Source organism: Sus scrofa, chromosome 8 (genome assembly GCF_054392235.1).
Source record: "Sus scrofa isolate SSC_HxYL_T2T_F1_AM1 chromosome 8, Sscrofa_HxYL_maternal_Yorkshire_Landrace_v2.0, whole genome shotgun sequence".
Taxonomy (NCBI): Eukaryota; Metazoa; Chordata; class Mammalia; order Artiodactyla; family Suidae; genus Sus; species Sus scrofa.
The window spans coordinates 42862678-42888234 of record NC_139390.1 but is presented as its reverse complement, the minus strand read 5'-3'; the positions used below and the strand labels follow the sequence as shown (position 1 = coordinate 42888234).

The following is a 25557-nucleotide window of genomic DNA, read 5'->3' as shown; positions in this document are numbered from 1 at the left end:
ATCACAGACCTGTGCAAACCACCATGCCATTAGCCATTACACCCCCACTGTCAATCTACTCCATGTTAAAAAGTCAATGCTTAAATTATACTAACAGCTCTCAATAAGTACAAAGAAAGCCTGTTTCTCCCCAATACTCCAAGCTAGTCATTAAGATCTTAAACTCCAGAATCAGACTTCACAAGTTCAAATACTGGCTGTATCACTTTTTTAAAAAAAATTTTTACCAGAGTTGATTTACAGTGTTCCATCAATTTCTGCTGTACAGTGAAGTAGCTGTATCACATATAGGCTGTATAACTTTAGATATGTTGCTTAATGAACCTCTTTTACCTCAGGTTCCTTATGTGTCGATGAGGATAAGACTACCTATTTCAGGCCAGTACTATGAAGTATATAGAAAGCACTCAGGACAGGGCAGGCACAAAATACACACTTGATCCATGCAGAACAGTACTGTTCCACTTTTAATATTTCAAAGTGTCTAATAAAAACTATACCTGTGATAAGACAGCACAAGGTTCCTAAAATATTTTTTTACCTTTGTCTGAAGTGATACTAACTCAGCTCAGAAATACCAGTAGTATTCATTCTGGTTAGAGACATATACGCAGTGTAGACCCCAAATGTAGGCAGAGAACAGAATCATAGAATTCTGGGCCCAACAGGGCATCTATCCAGAGAGAAACATGACTTGCAAAGACACATGTACTCCAGTGTTCATTGCAGCACTATATAAAATAGCCAAATCATGGAAACAACCTAAACGTCCATCGACAGTGGAGTGGATCAAGAAGATGTGGTACATATCCACAATGGAATATTATTCGGCCATTAAGAAGGACAAAATACCAGCATTTTTAGCAACAGGGATGAACTTAGAAACTATCATGCTGAGTGAAGTCAGCCATACAATGAGACACCAATATCAAATGCTTTCACTGACATGTGGAACTTGAAAAAAGCACAGATTGAACTTCTTTGCAGAACAGATGCTGACTCACAGATACTGAAAAAACTTATGGTCTCCAGAGAAGACAGGTTGGGGGGTGGGGGTATGTGTTTGTGCTGTGGGATGGTATTCCTGTGAAATTATATTTTTATGATCATTATACAAATACAGATGTGGTTAAAAAAATAAAATAAATCTAAAAAAAAAAAACTTTATGTACTGACAACTTTATATGCATATATCTCCAGCCTAAACATCATTCCTAAATGCATGTCCAACTGCCTCCCTAAGGTCTCTACATGGTGCATAACTGATATCTGGAGTTTGACACAATTAAACTTGAACTTCTGATTTTACTCATCCCCCACAATGGATTCCCCTACATACTCTGTTTCATTACTTACTAAGACTGAAAACAGTGGGGTCTTCTGTAACTCTTCTTCTCTCATGCACCACAGACCAATCAGTGGTTCTACATCCTAACCCCATCCCTCTTACCATGACTATGAGCTACCCTCTTGATTTGAGCCACCATCATTTCTTGCCCAGTTGACTGCAGCAGACTCCTCATTGATCTCCTGGCTTTTCCTCTTATTCCTTCCAGCTGATTCTCAATACAAGCCAGAGTGATCTTTTGAAAATGTAGATCATATCGCTATTCTGTCAAAACTCTGCCACAGCTCCTAATTGCTCTCAACTAAGGCCAGAGTTACTAGCTTTGAATAGGATCCGACCCCAGTCATCTCTCTAACCACATCTGCTATTCTTGCTCTCACTCCCTCTTCCTGCACCCTGGTCTCCCTGTTGTTCCCTGGGCATATGAGTCATGGCCCTATCTTAGAGCCTCTGCACTGGCTATTCCCTCTGTATAGACTGCTCTTCCCCCAGAAAGACACATGATTTACTGCTATGTCCAGCACTGCAGGTAAATGGGGAATCCTGGAAGAGGGATGGCACTGAATAACAGAACACATAGTACTACTTACCTTTAGAAACTGGAGACCAGGAGGCACTCTGTTCCACAGAACAAAGGCCCTAGGATTTAGCCCACCTGATTTTTTTGAAGGATGGTGATGGGATTACCACTAATGGGATCAAGGAAGGTTGCAAGCTTGGTGGGTAGGAACAGGCAGGGGCAATAATGAGATTATCACCTTGGTAACTTCAAAGGGGATATCCTTAGGGCATAGTGCAGCTGTTTATAGAATAACATGGTTAATGCAAAAGCCTTCATCTTGTCTTTGAAGGAGACTCTGTACTTTAGAACTCTGAGTCCATAGATAGTTGCCTTCTGCAGAGTTCTGCTGTTCCGTGGTCTCCCCCCTTTTTGTTGCATAAGGATGGTCATTGTTAATTTTGATTGGAGGCTGTTCACTCGGTTTCTATGGACCAATCCATGATTCTGCAGACCATGTCTGCAGCAGGTCTCCAAGGTGAACAGTCACATTCAGGGGGTGGGGTCTGTCTCCATCATCCTGGGAACCTATTATTCCAGCCCTTTTTAAAATATGGGGTAGGGGCAATGGTCTTTTCTTCTGCAGCTACTTCCTGGTGGTTGAGGCCAGGGGGGAGTACTGCTGGCTGGACATGGTAGGTTCCTACTATGGAGGATGGGAAGAAAAGGAAAATGAGATTGAACAGAGGTTTGGAATTTAGGTTCCTACTCGTACTGTTGAAGGAGGAGTGTAGTTTTAAATAACGGGGGCTCTTGGTCCTTATACATGTTGTCTCCCTTCTGTTATTATAAGAGGAGCCCTTGAAAAGGTAAGGTTGCAGCTGCCAGCTGATGTCGCTCTGAGAACAGCTCATGGCATCAAGTCTGACAGGGCACATAAACCTTAAGTTTTTAGCAGTATAGACTTATGTAAAATTACTCCCATAATATGTCCTTGCATTACCTTGGGTATCTGACCCACAGCTGCTCCATTTTGCCTTTTCTCTCTAATGGCCAATGAAGATGAGGGTTTCAGTTTTTCTAGATATGAGAAGATGCAAGAATTGGGGCCAATAAAAATCCTTATCTAAAATCTAACTATCTGAAGGCCTGTTCTGTCAGTGTTCCCAGAGCACAGAGTGTCTCACTCCTGGGTTCCACGCTGAGCTCTGCTAGGGGGTGCTGTGAGTTGGCAGCTGCAATGGCTCATGTTTTACTCCATGGAGAGGCTGATGGCAAGTGTCAGTCTTCAGTTCACAGTGCTTGCCCATGGCCATATATTTGACCATACTTTGGGGAGGCATATCATGACCATTTTGTTGTCCCACAGCACTGGGAATGAATATTCCTAGATCTGGTAAAGATTTTGCTGACAGGCAACTCAGTGTACTATTACTGGATTAGGCCTTATTAACAGTAGTCAAAAGCCTCTGGACCACCTATCTTCCCTGTCTATTTTGGTCCAGGAACATATTTCTTCTTGCTGCATTTTCCCATATCTAGAGATCACTGAGCTCACATAGAACTGCATATCATCATTGTATCAGAGGCTCAGCTACAAATGCAGCAGTGCAAGAAATAGCAATTTTGTGAAAACAGTTAATAAAATATAGATAGCAATATTAGTGGACTCATGATCAAAAATTTAAGTTAAGACTTTTCGTCCTGTTAACATTAGATGAAAATGTATTTATGGTCTGGGTAAGAGCATGTTTTTGGGTTTTGTTTTGTTTTGTCTTTTTGCCTTTTGTAGGGCTGCTCCCATGGCATATGGAGATTCCCAGGCTGCACTAATTTATATGCCTACCAACAGTGTATGAGTGTTCTCTTTTTCTACCCCTTTTCCTCTATTTATTGTTTGTGGACATTTTGAAGAGAGCCATTCTGACAGGTGGGAAGTGATACGTTCATGGTGGCTTTGATGTACATTTCTCTGATAGTGATGCTGAATATCTTTTTGTGTGCTGTTGGCCATCTGTACATCTTCTTTGAAAAAATGTTGGTTTGGGTCTTCGGCCCATTTTTCCATTGGGTTGTTTGTTTTTTCAGCATTGACTTTTATGAGTTGTTTGTATATTTTGGATATGAACACCTTGTTGCTTGAGTCATCAGCAGATATTTTCCGGAGCCACTATTATATATTGGTTGGCACTTTTTCTATATTTCCATAGATCGAGTATATTGGCTTCATCCTTTTTCCCCCTGGTTTATCTGCCAGATGTCTTGACTGGTGATTTCCATTATTCTCTTTCAGATCCCTTATTGGTTCTGTGTCATTTAGCCTGCTATTCATTGCTTCTAGATTGCTTTTTATCCCAGCAGTTTTGTTTTTTTTTTTCTGGTCTTTTTGCTATTTCTTGGGCTGCTCTCATGGGATATGGAGGTTCCCAGGCTAGGAGCCTACACCAGAGCCACAGCAATGCAGGATCCAAGCCGCATCTGCAACCCACACCAGAGTTCACAGCAATGCTGGATCCTTAACCTGCTGAGCAAGGGCAGGGAGAGAATCTGCAACCTCATGGTTCCTAGTTGGATTCGTTAACCACTGTGGCATGATGAGAACTTTCCCAGTTTGTCTGTTTTTGACTCATTCATCTTTCTAGTTTCCAGTGCCTTGTTACACTGACCAGTGTTTCTATCAGTAATTTTTTCTTAATTAGCATTTTTATTTTAAAATATTAATTATAGTTGATTTACAGTATTCTGTCTATTTCTGCTGTACAGCAAAGTGACACAGTTATACATGTATAAACATTCTTGTTCTCACATGATCCTCCAAAATGTTCTAGTGACCAGTGAAGTCCTATACAGCAGGACCTCATTGCTTATTCACACTCCAAATCCAATAGTTGCATCAAAAAACCCTGAACTCCCAGTCCATCCCAATGCCTCCCCCAATCCTTGGGGAATCACAAATCAGTTTTCCATGTCCATGAGTTTGTTCTTTTCTATAGATTGCTTCATATATGCCATAGATTAGATTGTAGGTAGAAGTGATATCATATGGTATTGGTCTTTTGGGTTGCTGCAAATGACATTATTTTGTTCTTCTTCTGGCTGAGTAATACTCCATTATGTAAACGTGCCATTACTCTAGGAGGTAGATCCAAAAAAAAGATATTTCTGCGATTTCCTCCACTGTGTGTTCTTGCCTCCTTGGTTAAAAGTACATTGTCCAAAAGTATGTGAGTTTAATTCTGCATATTCTATCCTATTCCCCTGATCTATACTACCATTTTTGGCCCATGCCATACTATTTGGATTGCTGTAGCTTTGAAGTATAACTTGAGATCATGAAGCATGATTCCACCATCTCCATTTTACATTCTCAGTATGGCTTTGTTTTTGTTTTTGTTTTTGTTTTTGTGGGAGGGGGGATGTTTTTGTGTTGCCACACATACTTTTTTTGTGTAGTGATCTAATTTCATTCTTTTACATATGGCCGTCCAGTTTTCCCAGCACCACTTACTTAAAGGTCTGTCTTTTCGCCAGTGTATATTCTTGCCTCCTTTGTCATAGATTAGTTGATTGAAGGTGTGTGGATTTAATTCAAGGCTTTCTATCCTGTTCCAGGGATCTATGTATCTGTCTTTATGCCAGTACTATAGAGTTTTGATGACTGTAGCTCTGTAGGATATTTTGAAGACTAGGGGCCTGATTCCTTCAGCTCCATTTTTATTTTTCAGGATGTCTTTGGTTATTCTGCGTCTTTTGTGCTTCCAACAAACTTTAAAATATTTTGTTTGAGTTCTGTGAAAACTGTCCTTGGTAATTTTATAGAGACTGCATTGACTCTGTACATCACTTTGGGCAGTATAGTCATTTTGATACTATTGACACTTCCAATCCAAGAGCATGGTTTGTCTTTCCATTTGTTTGTGTCATCTTTGATTTCTGTAATCAGCATCTTATACTTTTCAGAGTACAGGTCTTTTGTCTCTTTAGGTAGGTTTATTCCTAGGTGTTTTATTCTTTTCAATGTGATGGTAAATGGGATTGCTTCCCTAATTTCTCTTTCTGATGTTTCATTGTTAGGATATAGAAATGCAGTTGATTTCTGTGTATTAATTTTATATCCTGTGACTTTGACCAATTCGTGGATGGGCTCTAACATTTTGCTGGTAGAGTCTTTATGATACTCTAGGTATAGGATTACGTCATTTGCAAATGGTGCTAGTTTCCCTTCTTCCTTTCCAATTTGGATTCCTTTTATTTCTTTTACTTCTCTGACTGCTGTGGCTAGGACTTCGAAAACTATGTTGAAGTGTAGTGGAGATAGTAGATATCCTTGTCTTGTTCCTGATCTCACCAGGAACTCCTTCAGCTTTTCACCATTGAGAATGATGTTGGCTGTGGGTTTGTCATCTGTGGCCTTTATTATGTTGAGGTAGGTTCCCTTTATGCACACTTGCTGAAGGGTTTTTATCAGAAATGGGTGTTGGATCTTGTCAAAGGCTTTTTCAGCATCTAGTGAGAGGATTACACAGTTTTTATTGGTTTCTGCCCAATGTTGCTAGAGCTGAGGGAGGTATCATGAGTAACTGGTACTGAGAGTAACTGCACAGAAAATACAAGCAAGCACATTTGTCTGTAGTTTTGGGCAGCTGATTGGCTATAGCAAGCTTGGCAAATCTTTAATCCTTCCTCTTCCTACTAGTAGTACAAGATACAAAAATAAAGGCTATTTAGGCTGCTGGTTGTATCCCCACCTCTCGCATCATCTGTATTAGGATGTAGGATAATGGAGAGCCCTTACTACCATCTTACTAATTAGTTGAATTGGAGAATTTTAAATTTTTCCAGGGGATATTTTCATATTCTCCAATTAGGCCTCTGAAGGAGCCTTACTTATTCGATTCCAGAAAGTCAAATCTCTCATGGCATCCTGTCATCACCAAAAAATGGAAGTAAATTAGAAGGGTCTTAGATTTTACCATATTTGAAATTCCAGTGTTTTAGCCTTGCAGTTTTGACAATGTTAGGAAAAAATATTTTAGATGCCTTAGTATGTGCCAAAAAAATATTTTCATGACACAAACGGACAGCAATAGTACTGATGTTTTTATCTGTAACTTTGGTGCACTTGTCCCATGGAGTGATGCAAAGTAGTCCAGTTGGCTGCTGTGTAATCAGTATATAGGGATTAAAGATCAGGAATCTTAAGCTTCGCTCATCCCAAACTCTTCAATTAGGATGAAAGCGATGCTGTCTAACATCTGAGCAGAGCAAGACACTCTCTGTATTTTATTCATCAGGTAATTAATCTGCTTTTTGCCCCAACCAGAGACAGCTGGCATCTTCATCAGTGTGTTGTACAAAAGTCACTGAACAGAGGTGCAAGCAGAAGCTGATACAAGATAGGAAAGAAATGAAAGGCCCTTGTGGGATTTTCTCCTAACACATTGCAATCTCCCATTTACAATGTGGGAGCACTCAACCCTCTGAAGAAAAAGGCCCAAGGAAGGGTTTTGCATCTGTGGTTCTATGGGAGTGCTAAAGATGTGGAGAGTCAAGAAGAGTTGGTGAGAATGATGATAAGATTTTTAAAAAACAGATTCATGGATAAAGTGATGTTTACCTGTGTGAATCAATGAGAGGTAGGAGCAAATTTAAGCAAACCCAGATACAATATTTTCTGAATCAATGTAATGTCTTAGAAAGGTTGAAAAACATTCACATTTTGATACAGTGAATTGAATTTTTGTGGAAAGCTAACATTTAAATCTCATTTACTAAATGTATTGGAATGAAGAATAGACAGCATAGTAACTTCACCTTGAGCTCACCTCTTCATACAAGCACACAAAAATCACAACTGTCATAAATGCATTCAATAAATAAATAAAGAAATAAAAATTTTTACAAAATTGAGAAAAAGCAAATTCCCATCTTGGTTCACAGCTTAACAAACCTGACTAGCATCCATGAGTACTTTAGTTTGATCCCTGGCTTCCCACAGTTGGTAAAGGGCCAGAATTGTGGTAAACTATGGTATAGGTTGCAGATGTGGCCCAGATCTGATGTTGCTGTGGCTGTGGCATAGAGTGTTGGCTACAGCTCTGATTGGACCCCTACCCTGAGAACCTTCCTGTGCTGTGTGTGTGGCCCTAAAAAACCATACAAACAGAAAATTCTTAACTGCCAATCTTGAACAATCCTCTATACAAAAGACTGGAGTCTATTGAAAAGAGAAAATATATTCTACATTGAATGACACACAGAGGAACCCTTGAGACAAAAGAGGGGGGTCTCCTTTGCAATATACTCAACTGCCATACCACCCAGGTGTGAAAACCACAAACTGTAGATTAATTATATTGCAGAAGTTATCCAAAAGGAGTGAGAGCTCTTAGCCACATGCCATGCTCTCCAGCCTAGTGTTCCAGCATTAGGAGGTAGAGCCTCCAGAGCATTTGGCTTTGTAGGCCAGTGGGACTTAAAAGGCTGTTGCTCCAGAAACTGGAAGGATCAGAGACTACAATCTGGGAAGATGCACAGAAGATCTCACATGCACTAGAAAAAGGGCAAAACCAGTGACACAGTGGGAGACTTGGACAGTCCTATATGCTGGTCTTATCAGGATTCTTGGGCAGACAGGGGGTAGCAGGGCTCTCTTTGGGGTCATAAAGACTGGTAGCAGATATAACAGGGACCTATGTGAACTTTGGCCAGAGGCAGACAAGTTGGGTCCTTGGCAACAAGACCTGGCCCCACCCAACAGCCTGTAAACTACAATGCTGAGAAGCCTCATGCCAGACAACTGACAATGTGAGAATACAAACCTATCCATCAGCAGTCAGGCTATCTAAAACTTTGTGAGGCCAGAGACATCTCTAGACATGTCCCTTGAAACAGCCCTGCACAACATAGAGCCAAGACCTGCTTCCTCCACCAGTGGTCAGGCAAGAGCCTCTAAAACCCAGAAGCCTGCACAAGCCTCCAGACCAGCCTCACCCACTAAAACACAGACAGCAGAAGCAAGGCAATATAGAAGGGAATCACTATAAGGGTATCATGATTTCTCAGCAGACATTTTGCATATCAGAAGGGAGTGGCATGATATATTTAAAATGATGAAAGGGGTAATCCAACCACCATGCATATGCTACCCCAAGAGGCCTCATCCAGATTTGATGGGGAAATCAAATTCTTTACAGAGAAACCAAATTTTAAAAAAATTCAACAAACAAATCTAGCTTTGGGACTAAAAGAACTCTAAGTAGAAATGCTAAAAGAAATCCTCTATGTGGAAATGGCCACAGGTAGAACCAGGAAATTTATGAAGGAGACAATTAGGAAATGCTCTCTGTGGCAAAAAAGGAAACAATAAAAGTAGAGAAGCATCCACAAATATATATCAAAGCTGGTATTTATAATTTAAAAACAATCATATTTGTATATAGACTACCATATTGCAACTTCATGATAACCACAAAGCAAAATCCTATCATAGTTATATACCAAAAAAAGATTAAAAGGAATCCAAATATAAAGTGAAAGCTAGATATCAAACTGAAGGAGATGAGACCAAAAAAGGAAAGGAAGGGAAATCAGTACAAGATGGCAGAGGAGTGGGAGGTGGATATTACCTTCTTCCAAAAATATATAATAAAAAATCTGTGTGTAGAACAATTCTTCCCGTAAAGTCTACTGAACACTGAAAGAAGAAATCAGCCTTCCTTAAGGACAAGAAAATCTCCACATATCTGGAGTAAGAGGAATAGAAATGAAATGAAGAAGGAGAAGCAGCGATCCCAATTAGAAGAACAGGAGACCTCCCCTGAAGGAGCAAACAATGAAACTGTCTAATAGACACTGACTTCAAAAGGAGGTAATGAACGTACCAAAGCAATTAAGACAGGCTATCAACAGAAATGTGGATTATTGTAAAAAGGACCTAGAAACTGTAAGGAGGAGCCAAGAAAAATTAGAAAACTCCTTTGCCATGATAAAAGCAGAGTGAAAGGCAATGAATAGCAGAATGAACAATGTGACCTGGAACTCAAAAATGGAAATCACCCAAGCATGATAGCAGACAGACAGCCAAATTAGAAAAAGAAGAAAGAAGAAGAAAAGAAAACAACATAAGCGATATATGGGATAATACAAAACATGTTGATCTCTGCATGGCAAAGTTCCCAGAAATTGAGGAGAGTCAAAAGGGTGTTGAAAATGTACTTGAAGCCTAAAATCTTCCCAAATCTAAAGAAGGAAAGAGATATGCCAGTACATGGGGCACAGAGGGTCCCCAACAAGATAAACCCAAACTGACCTACACCAAGACAAATTCTTTTTTAAAACAGCAAAAGTGAAAGATAAACAAAGACTTCTAAAGGCAGCAAGAGAAAAGCAAAGCATTAATTACAAGGGAACCCCCATAAGGCTTTCAGCTTATTTCTCTACAGAAAAGCTACAGGCCAGAAGGGAGTGGCAAAATATAGTCAAGCTTCTAAAAAAAAAAAAAAAAAGGGAGGGTCTGGAGGAGGATGGTGCATGAGTAGGACATGTGGCTCACTGATTCCCAGAAATACATTGAGAATATATCTACATGTGGAACTCTTCACACAGAACAGTTGCCAAACACTTGACAAAAGATCTCAGGATTAGGATAGGGTAAGAAAACCTTCATGAAACCATAAAGGACAAAAGAAAGAAGAAAAAGAGAGAGGGGAGAGGAGGGAGACAGGACAGTCACCCCTAGGAGTGAGTTGGAAAAAGGATAAGCTCTAGCACCCTGGGAAGCTCCAGCACTAGCAAGCAGGTTGGCCTGGACCGAGGAGGAACTTTAGAGTACTGTAGGAGAACAAAGCAATTGGTGCGAAGCAGTTAAAATGGAAACAATCCACAAACCACCAGTGGTACAGTGGCAACCGGATTCCAGTGCAAGAGTCGGGAATTAAAACTCTGGCCTTAGAGGTTAGACACAAAGAGAGATGAGGCTTGGCTGTGCAGAAAGAACCTGAAGGAATTAGAGCATAGGGGACCACATTGGAGGGTGTAAGCTGAGGTGACCCAGTCAGGATTAGAGACTAGGTGCCATTGTTTGGGGGGTGCTGGAGAGAAGGAGTGGCTGCCTAGCAACACATGGGGAGCAGCAGCATCCTTAGAGTTACAGAGAACTCAGAGCAGGAAGAGTAATAGTAGGGGGCAGATGGAATGATAAAAGCTCTGCAGCTTCTGCCAGTGGTTCCCATTCTAGTGGAGCAAATTCCATGCCAAAAGAGCCCCATGGAGCCATCAGTGCATAATCCCAGCAGCAGCTGCAAACTGGCTGACTGGGAAAAGCACAAGCTCCATGGTTCTGCTCAGTGGTCCTGCGGGGGCCTGCACTAGTGGCACCCATTCCATTCCATGCCCGGGGAGTCCCAAAGGGGCCACTGGAACACCTTTCCTGTGGGAGCTTTATGCTACCTGGCTGGAAAAAGCACAAGCTCCAAGGCTCCTACCAGTGACCCTGCAGGGCCCATGCCAGTGGCACTCCTTCCATGCCAAGGGAGCTATAGGAGACCCATTGGTACACATTCTGACCTATAGACAGCATTCCTGCCTGCAGACAAGTCAGGGGAGAGACTGCCAGAGGTGCATGTTCTGCAGTTGAACATTAGGGAGCAATTACAGCATTCTATATCACCATATACAAAAATAAACTCAAAAGGTATTAAAGACATACATTTAAGGCCAGATTCTATAAAACTCCTATACGAAAACATAGGCATAATTCTCTTTGACATAAATCACAACACCTTGTTTGATTCACCTCCAAGAATAATGACAACCAAAGCAATAATAAACCAATGAGAAACTAAATAAACTCAAAGGCTTTTGCACCCCAAAGAAAACTACTTTAAAAAAATGAAGAGGCAACCCACAGAACAGGAGAAAATCTTTTCAAAAAATCCAAACAGCAAGGGGATTTATGTCCAAAATGTACAAAAAACTCTTAAAACTCAAGAACAAAAAAACAACCCAATCAAAAAATGGGTAACAATCTATATAGACATTTCTCCAAACGGGACATACAGATGCCCAGCAGGCACAGAAAACATGCTCAACATCACTAATTATTAGAGAAATGCAAATCAAAACTACAATGTTTTGATACCTCACAGTCATTAGAATGGCCATCATTAACACATCAACAAAAAACAAACACTGGGGAAGATGTGAAGAAAGGGGTCCCCTCCTACACTGTTGGTGGGAATGTAAACTTGTACAACCAGTATGGAAAACAGTATGGAGGTTCCTTAGAAAACAAAGTATACAACTACCATATGATCCAGCAATCCCACTCCTGGGCATATATCCATCCAGGGAAAATATTCCCTTAAAAAGATACATGCACCCCTATGATCATCACAGCACTATTCACAAAAGCCAAGACATGGAAACAACTCCAAGGTCCATTGACATATGAATGCATTAAGAAGATGTGGTGCATACACACACACACACAATGGAATACTACTCAGCAGTAATACTCAGCAGTAAAAAGGACAATATAATACCATTTGAAGAAACATGGATGGAAATAGAGATTCATACATAGTGAAGTCAGAAAGAAAGACCAATAGCACATGATATCACTTATATGTGCAATCTAAAATATGGCACACATGATCCCATCTACAAAACAGAAACAGATCATGGGCATGTTGAGCAGACTTGTTGTTGCCAGAAGAGAGGAGGGAGAGAAGGGGATGGATGGAGAGTTTGGAGTTGATAGATGCCAACTATTACATTTCAAACAGTTGGGTAAGAGGATCCTACTGTACAGCACAGGAAACTGTGTACAGTCCCTTGAGTTAGAACATGATGGAAGATGGTATTACAAAAAAAGAATGTGTGTGTGTGTGTGTGTGCGTGTGTGTGTGTGTGTAGGACTGGGTCACTTGGCTGTAGAATAGGAATTGAAGGAACATAGTATATCAGTTATATTTTATTTGAAAAATTAAAAAAAAATGTCCTATCAGATTCTCACATCCTCCTTTTTGCTGCATGCAACATGGTTTGATGCTTGGTGGTGTGGCAACAATGTGGGCATTATGAGAGAACCAAAATCTGCGTATCAAGACAGTTGCAGAGAAATGAAAAAAGAGAAGGTACCTTATGTTTTCTCAGTCATTTTATCAACTGTGAGCATCAATCTATTCCCTGTGTACATAACACCAAATAGACATTCTTTTCTATAAATATGCATCAGCTACTTCGTGGTATAAGTGAACATAAAACATTAACTACCAAAAGACACATTATCACATATCTTTTATATCAGTGCTAAATGGGAGCACAATCTTCAACCAAATTTCATCAGAGAAAGTACCACAATCGAAAGACATTTCCTCCTAAGCCAGTCAAGATGTGTCAAAAAACGAAATGGGCTGTGAAAAATTGGGGACCATCTAGACAAATTGTTTGCAAATGAAAAGTTCACTGCGTCTGACTGGTGAACTTTTCATCCATCTAGGGGATCCCCTGGTCCAGAACACAGAACTCATGACAAGTCTATCACACTGTTCAGAGAAAGTGAGAAAGGACCCTGCCACTGGTGGGTCAGCTTCCCTGGAAGGTAATTCATTTAAAGGAAATGTAATTCATGTTGCGGTTATATAACTGGCAGTAGTTTTCTGTGAAACTAGAGCACATGCCTTGCTGACTTATCTTTACAGTGCCCAGAAGGCTTCCTTTTCTCCCAAATCTTCTCCTCCATGTGATGCTTTAAAGATGTCGAGACTGTGATCTCCCATGTGCAAAGACCGGAGCATCAGGTTTGGTCAGCACCAAGGTCCTCACATGTTTGTGAAGTTTGCTACAGTGATATGGATTTAATGTTTGGTAACCATCAATTGTAAAAATGTTCATCTGGCAGTGAGGCAGAAGGCGTATGTGAATGACTTAATGAGGTAAAATTAAAAAATATGCTGACAGTGCTGGTACATGGAAAGGAAAAATGTGTGTGGGAATTAACATTCTCATATAAGCTAAGGAGTCAAGAGGCCCCGTCAAAAGTTGATGGAATGAGGAAGGAAGTTTAGAAGAGTGACTGACACAGAGTAAGAATGTCAACATTTAATTTTACTCAAGACACAGTGATGGTGGGCTGATGAGATTAAGATGGTGGAATAGAAGGCCTGGAGCTCAACTTCTTTCTTAAAAACAACAAAATTCACAACTAAAAGCTGAGCAATCTTCAACCGAATGGACTGGAAACATTAAAAAAGATACTCTACTCGAGAAAGACAAAGAGGAGGCCACATCAAGAGGCAGGAGGGGCAATTTTGTGATATAAACAACCCCATACTACCTGGGTGGAAAGCCCCACAGACTGGAAATCAACTGGTTTCACAGAGACTCACCTACAGAGTGAGAGTTCTGAGCTCCTCATCAAACTCTCATGTGTGGGGATCTGGCACTGGGAGAAACAGCCCCAGGAGCATCTGGCACTCAAGGTCAGTGGGGCTTCTGTGCAGGAGCTCCACAGGACTCAGGGAAATGAGGACCCCATTCTTAAAAGGCACGCATAGATTTTCACATGCACTGGGTCCCAGGGCAAAGCTAAGTCTCCATAGGAATCTGAGTCAAACCTGACTGCAGTTCTTGGAGGACATCCTGGGAAAACAGGGGTGAACATGGCTGGTTGTGAGGGAAGGACGTTGGAAGCAAAGCTCTTGGGAATACTCAGCAGTGTGCCTTTCTCTGGAGGTGGCCATTTTGGGAAAACGTGGCCCCACCCATCAGCACTGAGAACCCCCAGGCCAAACAACATTGTGGGCAGGATCACAGCACCACCCCTCAGTAAACAGGCTTCTAAAGACCCCTCAGATACACAGCTGCCTCTATTCCCATCCTGAGACAAAGCCCCACCCACCAGAGGGATTCAAATCAGCTCCTCCTACCAGTGGGCAGGCATCAGCCCCTCCCATACCAACTTCAGCCACAAGGAGGGCAGACACTAGAAGTAAGAGAGGCTATAACTCTACTATCTGTAAAAAGGTCACCACACCAGAAACCTATAAAAATGAAAAGACAGAGAACCATAACTCAGATGAGGGACAAAGGAAAAACCCCAGAATGTCAGCTAATTGATCAGGAGATGCTCAGCCTCCAGGAAAAAGAATTTAGACTGTTGATGCTGAAGATGATGCAAGACATTGGAAATAAACTGGAGGCAAAGATGGATAACTTACAGGAAAGACTGACCAAAGAGATACAAGATATAAAACTTAACTGAGAAGAGATGCAAAATACAATAACTGAAATAAAAAATTCACTAGAAGCAGCTAACAGCAGAAGAACGAATAAGTAAGGTGGGGCACAGATGAGTGGAAATCATGGATGTGGAACAGAAAAGAGAAAAACAAATGAAAACAAATGAAGAGAGTCTCTGAGAACTCTGAGACAACATTAAATGCACCAACATCCGTATTATAGGGGTGCCAGAAGGAGAACAGAGAGAGAAGGGGACAGAAAAAATATTCCAAGAGATAACAGATGAAATCTTCCCTCACATGGGAAAGGAACCACTCAGTCAAATCCAGGAAGCACAATGAGTACCATATAAAATAAACCCAAGGAGAAATACACTGAGCCACATGTTAATCAAACTGACCAAAATCAAAGACAAGGAGAAAATCTTGAAAACAGCTAGGAAAAAGAAACAAATAACATACAAGGGAACTCCAACAAGGTTATTGGCAGATTCTCAGCAGAAACTCTGCAGGCCAGAAGGGAGTGGTATGATATACTTAACGTGATGAAAGGAAAAATCCTCCAACCAAGATTACTTTACCCAGCAAGGCTCTCATTCCGATTTGAAGGAGAAATCAAAACCTTCACAGATAAGCAGAAGCACTATTTTCAATAGCCAAGACATGGAAACAACCTAAATGTCCATCGACAGAGGAGTGGATTGAGAAGATGTGGTACATATACACAATGGAATATTACTCAGCCATTAAAAGGAACAAAATACCAGCATTTTTAGCAACGTGGATGGATCTAGAAATTATCATGCTAAGCAAAGTCAGCCATACAATGAGACACCAACATCAAATGCTTTCGTTGACATGTGGAATCTGAAAAAAGGACAGACTGAACTTCTTTGCAGAACAGATGCTGACTCATGGACTTTGAAAAACTGTGGTGTCCAGAGGAGATAGTTGGGGGGTGGGGGGATGTGCTTGGGTTGTGGGATGGAAATCCTGTGAAATCGGACTGTGATGATCGTTATACACCTATAGATGTGATAGATTCATTTGAGGAATAATAAAAATAAAAATAAAAATAAAGAAAGATGTCTTCACAAAGTTTATTTCACTCACACTCCCTCTCCATCAAACTGCCACTGATCTAAGCCTGGGAAAATGGAATAACCTCTGTCTAGTAACCACATCTAGTCCTCAGGCCTGACTAGAAATTTCTCTAAATCATGAGGTCAGTGTCTGATTTCCCAGATTCTAAGAAAACCACTACACTTTCCATGTCTCCATCTCTGTCATTTCTACATTAGAATTCAGCACCACTAGGTGCCTAAGACCCTGAAGTGGTTAAAATGAGCCTCCTTGCCCTTTCCTTCCTACATTCAGGAAGAACTCCCCATATTTACTTTCAAAGAATCTTGGGACTCTCTAAAACAACACTGTCCTATTTCATCAGTCTTCACATGACTCCTAATGCTGAGTTAAACCTTTGGTCGATTGAAGCTTCTCCACTCTTACCATATTAACTAATCACGATATTGTAGTTCCATCTTATAAGTGACTGAAAATTTGTTGCTGAAATTTCTCAGTGCTTCAGAAAAAAATGGAAAGTGCACATGAGAAATTACCGGGGTGGTCTACTTGGTTGACTGGGTGAGGACCCTGTGTGCATAACAAAGGGAAAAAGGACAATACCTGGGATTCACAGGTAGTAAGGAAGACAATGAGGATACACTTGAAAATTGGTAATTAGAATTAGAAAATGAAAAATGCAATTTTCTCCTAAATTTAGAGTGTCAGTGGTGTAACCAGAGAACAAGGAATACACTCTCCACAGGCAGATTGATGCAGTTCTTCATTTGGTACATTTTCTACCTCTTACCTCATTCTATGGCATCACTCAATTGGAATATTTGTCTCCTAATTAAACAGTATCAATAAACACCCCTCAGTATCAAGTGTGTTCCTTCATATACATGCCTAAACAACCTCATGACTTGGGAATAGTCAGTTTTTTGGGGGACATTTGATTTTTACCTGATTAAATTTTGTCCCAATAAAGTGAGTGATCTTGAGAATGCCACTTAGAAGAATGGGAAGAAACACATTTTCAGGGGATGGGCATTATGGTGGTATAGAGGGACTGAAACACACCACTTCTCACAAAACCACAAAAATCACAACCAACCTCTGAAGACTCCAACAAATAAACTGGAACCTATCCAAAAAGGATGTTTTACACCCAAGAAAAAGAAGGCCACACAATGAGATGGTAGCAGGGGCACATTTGTGATAGAAGCAAATCCCATAACCTAGAAAATGTCTATATTGAAGAAGCTCTCATGATGGAGTGTGAGTTCTGAACCCAGTTACTTTTCCTAGTCTGGCCATCTGACAATGGGAAGAGCAAAGCCCAGAGCATGGGGCATTGAAGGCCAGCATGGCTTGATGGCAGGAGCTCCACAGGCTTGGGGAAAACAGAGAATCCAATCTTAGAGTATGCATACAAGGTTGCATGTGCACAGGGTCCCAGGGCAAAGCAGGGACTGCATTACAATCTGGGCCAGATCAACCTGCAAGCATATCACAATGCAACCTGCAGTGTGTAGCAATACACTATTTATGACCTCAGGAAACAAGAAAATCTCAAATAAACAACCTCACCTTAGACCAAGAGCAGCTAGAAAAAGAAAAACCAACAAAACCCAAAGTTATTACAAGGAAAGAAAGCATGAAGATCAGAGCAGAAATAAAATATAGATAAAAATGATAGAAAAGATCAATGAAAATATAACTTGTTTCTTTGAAAAGTTGAAAGCAACTGACAAAACCTTAGCCAGACTCTGAAAAATGGGAGAGGGATCAAATCCATAAAATGAGAAATGAAAAAGGTGATGTTACACTGGACACCATGGAAACACCAGGGTCATAAGGATCGTAAGAGACTAGTACAAGCAAAACTATTCCAATGTCAACTAACAACCTACAAGAAATGGGAAAATTCTTAGAAAGGTACTACCTTCCAAGACTGACCAAAGAATAAACAGAAAATGTGAATGGACCAATCACAAGTATTGAAACTTTGATTAAAAACGTCCAAGAAACAAAAGCCCACCACTGTGGGCTTCACGGGCCAACTCTCTCGAACACTTAGAGAAGAGTTAACACCTATCCTTCTGAAACTATTCCACAACATTTCAGAGGAATGAACACTCCTGAAGTCATTCTCTGGGGCCACAATCCCCTTGACCCCAACCCCAAAGATACCGCAGAAGATAATTTACACAAAAATAAATTTACTGATAAACATAGACACAAAAATCATCAACAAAATACTAGCAACCCCAATCAAATATAGCAAAAGGAGCCTACAGCATGATCAAGTAGGCTTTATCCCCGGGATGCAGGTACTCTTCACTACCCACAAGTCAATCAGTGTAATATACCACATTATCAATGTGAATAATAAATACCATATGATCATCTCAATCAATGCAGAGAAAGATTCTGACAAAAGTCAACATCCATTTTTGATATAACAATATTCAGAAAGTGGGCCCTGAAGGAACCTCAACATAAGAAAGGCAAAATATGACAACCCCACAGGTAACATCATACTCAATGGGGAAAAGCTGAAAGCATTTCCCCTAAGATGAGGAACAAGGCAAGGGCATCCACTCTAAACACGTTTATTCAACATAGTTTTCAAAGTCCTCACCATGGCAGTTAAAGAAGAAAAAGTAATCCAAAGACTCCAGAGTGGAAAAAGAGATAGAAAAAAAGAGCCCCTGTTTGCAAACTACATGAATCTATACATATAAAATCCTCAAGTTTGTACCAGAAAATTACAAGAACTCATCAATGAATTTGGTAAGGTTGCAGGATAGAAAATTAATACACAGAAATCTGTTGTATTTCTATACACTCACAACATAAGTTCAGAAAGTGAACTTAAGGAAACAATCTCATTTATCATTGCATCAGAAAGAATAAAAGCCTAGGAATAAGCCTAACTGAGCAGGCAAAAGACCCAGATTCCAAATACTAGAAGGTGCCAATGAAAGAAATTCAAAATGACCCAAATAGATGGAAAGATACACCATGCTCTTGGATTGGTAGCATCAATATTGTCAAAATGACTATAATACCCATGGTAATCTACAGATTCAAGTTACCAATGACATTTTTCAGACAACTGGAACAAAAGTTTTAAAATTTTTATGGAAACATAAAAGACCCAGAATTGCCAGAATAATCCTCAGAAAGAAAAAAATGGAGCCGGAGGAATCAGGATCCTGACTTTGGGCTCTAATTTAAATTTACAGTCAATAAACCAACGTGGTACCATCCCCAAAATTGAAACAGACCAATGGAACAGGATAGGAAGCCTAGAAACAAACCCACATACCAATCGTCAATTAACCTACAACAAAGGAGGCACAAAAATGAAAGAGAAGGGGCAGTAAGTGGTACTAGGAAAAGTGGACAGCTCCTTGTAAAAGAATGAAACTAGAACATTCTCTAAGACCATGCACATGCACAAAGACAAAAAACTTAATTTGGACCTTAAAGCCCTGAATGTAAGAATGGATCCTATAAAACTAACAGAGAAAACCTTAAGTATTACACCCTCTGACAAAAATTGAAGCAATGTATTTTTTGATCCAATAAAAGCAAAAAGTAAACAAATAGCACCCAATTAAACTTAAAAGCTTCTGCGCAGCAATGGAAACGATCAACAAATGAAAGACAACCAATGGAACAGGGGAAAGTATATGCAAACAAAGTCACTCATAGTGGAATAACTTCCGACATATACAAAATAAACAGGCAAAATAAACATGTAGCTCAATATCAAAAACACAAACAACTTCAAAAAAAAAAGGCAGAATATTTAAATAAGCATTTCTTCTAAAAAGACATACAGATGGCCAAGAAGCACATGAAAAGATGCCCAACAATACTAAGTATTAGAGAAATGCAAATCAAAGCTACAAGAAGGTATCACCTCACTTCAGTCAAAATGGCCATCTTCAAAATGTCAACAAACAATAAAGGCTGGAGAGGATGTGGAGAAAAAGGAACACTCCTACCCTGCTGCTGGGAATGGAACGTAGTACAACCACTATGGAGAATAGTATGAAGGATCTTTTAGAAACTAAAAAGAGAACTATCCTATGATCCAGAAATCCCAGTCCTGGGCATATATCTAGAGAAAAGTATAATTCAAAAATAAATATGCATGCCAATGTTCACTGGAGCACTGTTTACAATAGCCAAGACATGTAAACAACACGTGCATTGAGGATGAATGGATCAAGACAATGTGGCACATGTATACATGGAAATATTACCCTGCCATAAAAAAGAACAAAAGAATGCCATTTGTAGCAACATGATTGGATCTAGAGATTATGAAACTAATTGAAGTCAGAGAAATACAAATACCATGCATCACTTATATGTGGAATCTAAAAAAAAATAATACAAATCAGCTTCATTACGGGACAGAAACAGAGAGATTATGTAAGAACTGAAGTCAAGACAAACACCATATATCATTTATATGTGGAATCTAAAAAAATAATACAAACAAACTCAATTGCAGAACAGAAACAGATGCACAGTTTAAAAAAAACTTAGGGTTACCAATGAGAAAGGTGGAAGAGAGGGATGGATGTGGGCTTTGTGACTGACATAGGCACACTATTGTCCATGGAATGGAAGGTTCATAGGGACTTGCTGTGTAGCCCAGGGAAACTCCTCTCAATATTCTGTGATAACCTATCTGGAAAAGAGTCTGAAAAAGAGTGGACATATGTATATGTATAAATGAGTCCCTGTTGTACAAGTATTATCACCACATGGTAAGTGAACTCTCCTTCTATAAAACATTAAATTAAAACAAGAGAAAAGAAACAATAAGTGAAAAAAAACTTCTCTTACTGATCCTCTCAAATTAAGAAGGCAGTAATACAGGGTGTAATTCATTGAAAATCAACATAATACACTCACAAAGGGATTATTCTAATCTTCAAAGTAATTTCTGTATGCCATTACATTTAATGAAAACCATTCTTCAAATGCCTGAGCATATCCTAAAAGAGATGGTTCTTAAATTTTAACAAATAATAAAAACCAATCATTTCTGTGATGAACAGGCAGGCAAAAAAGACAGGATCTGCATGGGGAGCATCTCCCACCAGGTCTCAAGAGATAGGAAAATAATCTATTCAATTTAATGTAGACAAAATAGATTTATATTACCAATATGTAGGTTTAATTAATTTGGAAGTACTTCATGCTGAGTTTTGAAATTACCAGTTGTGATCCAATATGTCTACATTCTTTCTAAAAGTGTGTACACACACCCTCTTCCTTTGCAGTCTTCTTACTTCTATCTCCATATATCTCCATATGGCATTCCCTGTATACAAAACCATGAAAATAAGATGGGTCAAATAGAAATATTGTCTCAGAATTCCAAAGTCTGGATGTTCATTGTTCTTGTGACTTTGCCAAATTAACATCTTTAAAATGAACACCCACAAATGCGTGGGGAGTACAGGTTCAACAACAGAAAAGGAACTCAAAGAAGATGAGTTTAGGACTCACATTTCCTAAACTATTCAATAGCTGGTCCATGTCTGAAGCCCAAAGCAAGATGCAGGGAGAGGTAGCGGCAGTAATTTGGTGCATACATTTATCAGGGACAATGATTGAAATGTGGGGGGCTTCCTGGTACAAGTGCATATTGTTGAATGAAAACCCAAATGAGTAGGATTTTCATACTCTGAGGAGTCTTATTGAAGGCACCCATGAAAAGAGGAACCAGAATTTGTCTGGAAGACTGTGGATCACAAGGGCTGCTAGGGAGACAGAGCAAGAACTTGCATTTGCTTCTGAGTTTGTAGCCTTTTTTCTAGTGCATACGCTCACAGGAATGGCTGGTATGTCAGTTCACATTACCCACAGGCTGCCCAGGTACACCAAATGACTGCTGATGGATCAATATCGGGCATAGCTTAGCTAAATTTTCTACAATCCTCCTGATAATCCTTATGATAACCATCCTATCATGCCAGTCTTTAAAAAGATAAAATGATGCCATATACAAACTATGAAAAGTAAAAAAGTTATTTGAGTTTTGAGGCCGGTGGGAAAAGGAATAATTATAGACACCAATGATAGGAAAAGTTGCAGTATTTTTGATCAAACAGGTTAGTGTTACCATCTGTCACCTAAAACCTTAAATAATGTGGGATGGTTTCATCCCAGTGGTGTGATAACACTTCATTAATTAGTCATCAACTTACCATGTTAAACAAACCATTCAGTTTCATTAAATAAAATATACTGATTTCACAAATAATGCACATGAAACTTTTTACAATGCACTGTATGATCCTAGATCAAATTACAAAATATCAGAAATCAGAAGCATTCTTGTCCTTCAAATACATTGCTCTGAGGCTTTTGATTTCTAGGGTTTACACAACAGAGGTGAATTCTTTAGTGAACACGGATACACATTAGTTTTATAACTATTAAGCAAAGAGTTAACTCTATTTTTCTTGAATAACTGTGACAACATCTTTATTTCAAACATGTCAACAGAGATGTGTGAGTTCTACTTCTTTTATGAAGATATATCAGATTTTGTACAAACTGACACCTTTTTAACATGAAAAAGCAGTTGGAACAGATATTTCAATTGTGGAGTGATCTTGTTACATAATTCCAAAGAATGATTTCCAAAATACTAAAAAATGGTGATTTTAAATCAATCATACATACCATCTCCATTTAGGTTTTCTTAGACATTTATGTTACAGGGTCTTTAAATTTCCATGGAGTATCAGATAGAAATAATTCCCACCTAATGTGGAAGGGCTCCTCTTGTCTTTGAAGCCACAACCATGAAAAACAAAATTCATATACATATTGGGAATAAAATTCATAGATAACATTTAGTAATTTGAGAGTTGAATTACAAGCATTTTTTTTTTGTCTAATAAACCCAGATAATGTCCATAGAGATACACTGATGAGAATAATACCAGCCCAAACATTCCTCCCCTGAATCCCCTTGTCCATACTGATGTTTTTAGTGTTTCCACTGTGGCTTATTTGCTTAGATTCTGAGTTAGAGCAATCTCAGAAAAGGGTTATTAAGTGAATTTGTTCTGCTATGTATTCCCTACATGGAGTTAGAGTTGATTTTCAATAAGCACTCCCCTAGACTTTTTACATCATTAGTGTTCCTTTCCTCTAAGAACTCTCTGGTGTTCTCTAAAGTGTGTATTTAGTAGAAACATCCTTCATCACATATTACACTGGCAGGATTTCCCTCCATTACACATTCTCTGATGTTAACAGAGGTGACAACTCTGATGAAGGGCTTTGTCACATTCTCCACATTTGTGAAGTTTCCCCCCAGTATGTATTTTCTATTTTCTAGAAAGTACTGAATGCTTTTTATAAGATTTATCACATTTTTTTAATAATCATGAGACTTCCATGTCATATGAACTCTCTGATGTTGAGAGAGATTTGAGTGATAGTAAAGGCTTGGCCACACTGATTCCATTTCTATGGTTTTCACACAATATAGATTCCCTGATGTTGAGTCAAGCTTACATGACACTTAAAAGTTTTGCCATATTCTGTACAGCTTCTCTCCAGGATGAGATCTCAGATGCTGAGTAAGACGAGAATGCTGATTAAAGGTTTTGCCATATTCTCTAAATTTGTAAGGTTTCTCTCCAGTATGAATTTTCTGATGCTAAGATTGGAAAGGTAGATATAGACTTTTCCACATTCTGTACATTTGTAAGACTACTCTCCAGTATGAGAGCTCAGATGCTGAGTAAGATGAGAATGCTGATTAAAGGCTTTGCCACACTGTGTACATTTGTCAGGCTTCTGTCCAGTGAGAATTTGCTGATGCTGAGTAAGGACTCCAGGCCACTTAAAGACTTTGCCACATTTTCTACATGCTACAGTATGAATTCTCTGATGCTCAGAAAGACATGAACACTGTGTAAAGGCTTTGCCACTCTATACATTTGTAAGGCTTCCCTGCAGTATGAATTAGATGATGTCTAGTAAAGGCTGAATATGATGTAGATTCTTCACATTTGTCAGGTTTCCCTCCAGTTTGTTTTTTCCTTTCTCTTTGCAGATTTAATGACTGATTACAGACTTTCTCATGTTCTTCACACTTGCATCCTTCCTTCCTGGTAGGATGATGCTGATGTTGAGTAAGTCTTGAAGCCTGGCTAAAAACTTGGCCACACTCATGAAAATGGCAAGCTTTCTCTCCAATACAAATTCTCTGATATGTAGTGAGATCTGAGCTTTGAGAAATGACATTCCTATGTTGATTTCTTATTGACTGGTTCTCTGAAAATTGAGATCCCTGACGTTTCATGAGATTTGAGTTTGGGTCAAAGTTAGTCTGAGATTCAACACAGGAATCACTTCTCTTTCCAGTGTGTATACTCTTATAATTACTGAATACACAGCTCTTGCTGAAGGCCTTGCTCACTTTAGTACACATGGCATGTTGGTCGAAATTAACTATATTATCACACCTATTGATTAATGACAGTTGGTTCAACACCCCCCCCCTTTAGTGTCAACATTAGGGATATTGGAACAATGAAGAAATATTTCTTGGTTTGAAGATTAATGAACCCTTGCTATTAGATCTCCTGAACTGATCATTTTGAGGGGGTTGCCCTCCATTTTTAAACCACTGGTGTTCATAAATGTTTGAATGCATGTTTCGCCCAAGCATACCTTCATGTTTTGCATCATCATTTGTACTACAGTCTATAGGATGATCCTGATTTTCCAAATTTCCTTTCAGGGAAAATCTATGTTTCAATAACTAACATGGGGTTTGTTTACAAAAATATTTTTTCCTGCCAATGGTACTGACTTAAAGTGGAGTTTTTCACAATTTGACTTATATCCTTGATCTCTTTTAGCAGCAACATTTTCCTTATGTATAAAAGTCCCAGTAGGAGCATGTTCATCATAACAACCTTCCCACCCTTCACATGCCCCCTTCCCTTCTCTGCCTATAATTACATCAAAAATGCCAATGGAATTTCTTTCATAATTTCCAAGCAGCATTGTTTGCAAGAAAAGTTCCATGCCTAGGTTTTGTGGCATCAAACTCTGGGTGTCCTGAGAAGATAGAACTGAATGATAACAAATAACAAATTATCCAAATTACTGTTTTCATTGAACACACTTAACAATTACATGTACAATGGACAATCGCTTAGCTAGATTAAAAAATAAAACAGAGAAGCATCAACTAAAATCAGAAGTGAAAGCAGAGATACTATAAATGACACCATAGAAATAAGGTGTGTGTAGGATGTTACTATGAATAAGTGTATACCAACAAATTGGACACTTCAAAAAAGTATGAATTTCCAGGGTGATACAAACTATTTAGA

The 25557-nt window shown here is 39.3% G+C and overlaps 1 protein-coding gene across 4 annotated transcripts in view; it reads left to right on the top strand.

The window, feature by feature from the left end:
* LOC110262090 (KRAB domain-containing protein 5) overlaps positions 1-25557 on the top strand; it is a 98765-nt gene that overhangs the window by 33286 nt on the left and 39922 nt on the right. Inside the window, exon 5 of one of the 4 annotated variants that reach the window (XM_084972086.1) lies at positions 13553-16175. The exons of 2 other annotated variants lie outside the window; for them this stretch is intronic. In XM_084972086.1, the coding sequence (XP_084828212.1) occupies positions 13553-13605 (53 nt within the window). In that variant the 3' untranslated portion in view covers positions 13606-16175. Of the gene's footprint in view, positions 1-13552; positions 16176-25557 lie in introns of those variants that run through there. One more of the 4 variants, XM_084972083.1, reaches the window with a different exon arrangement.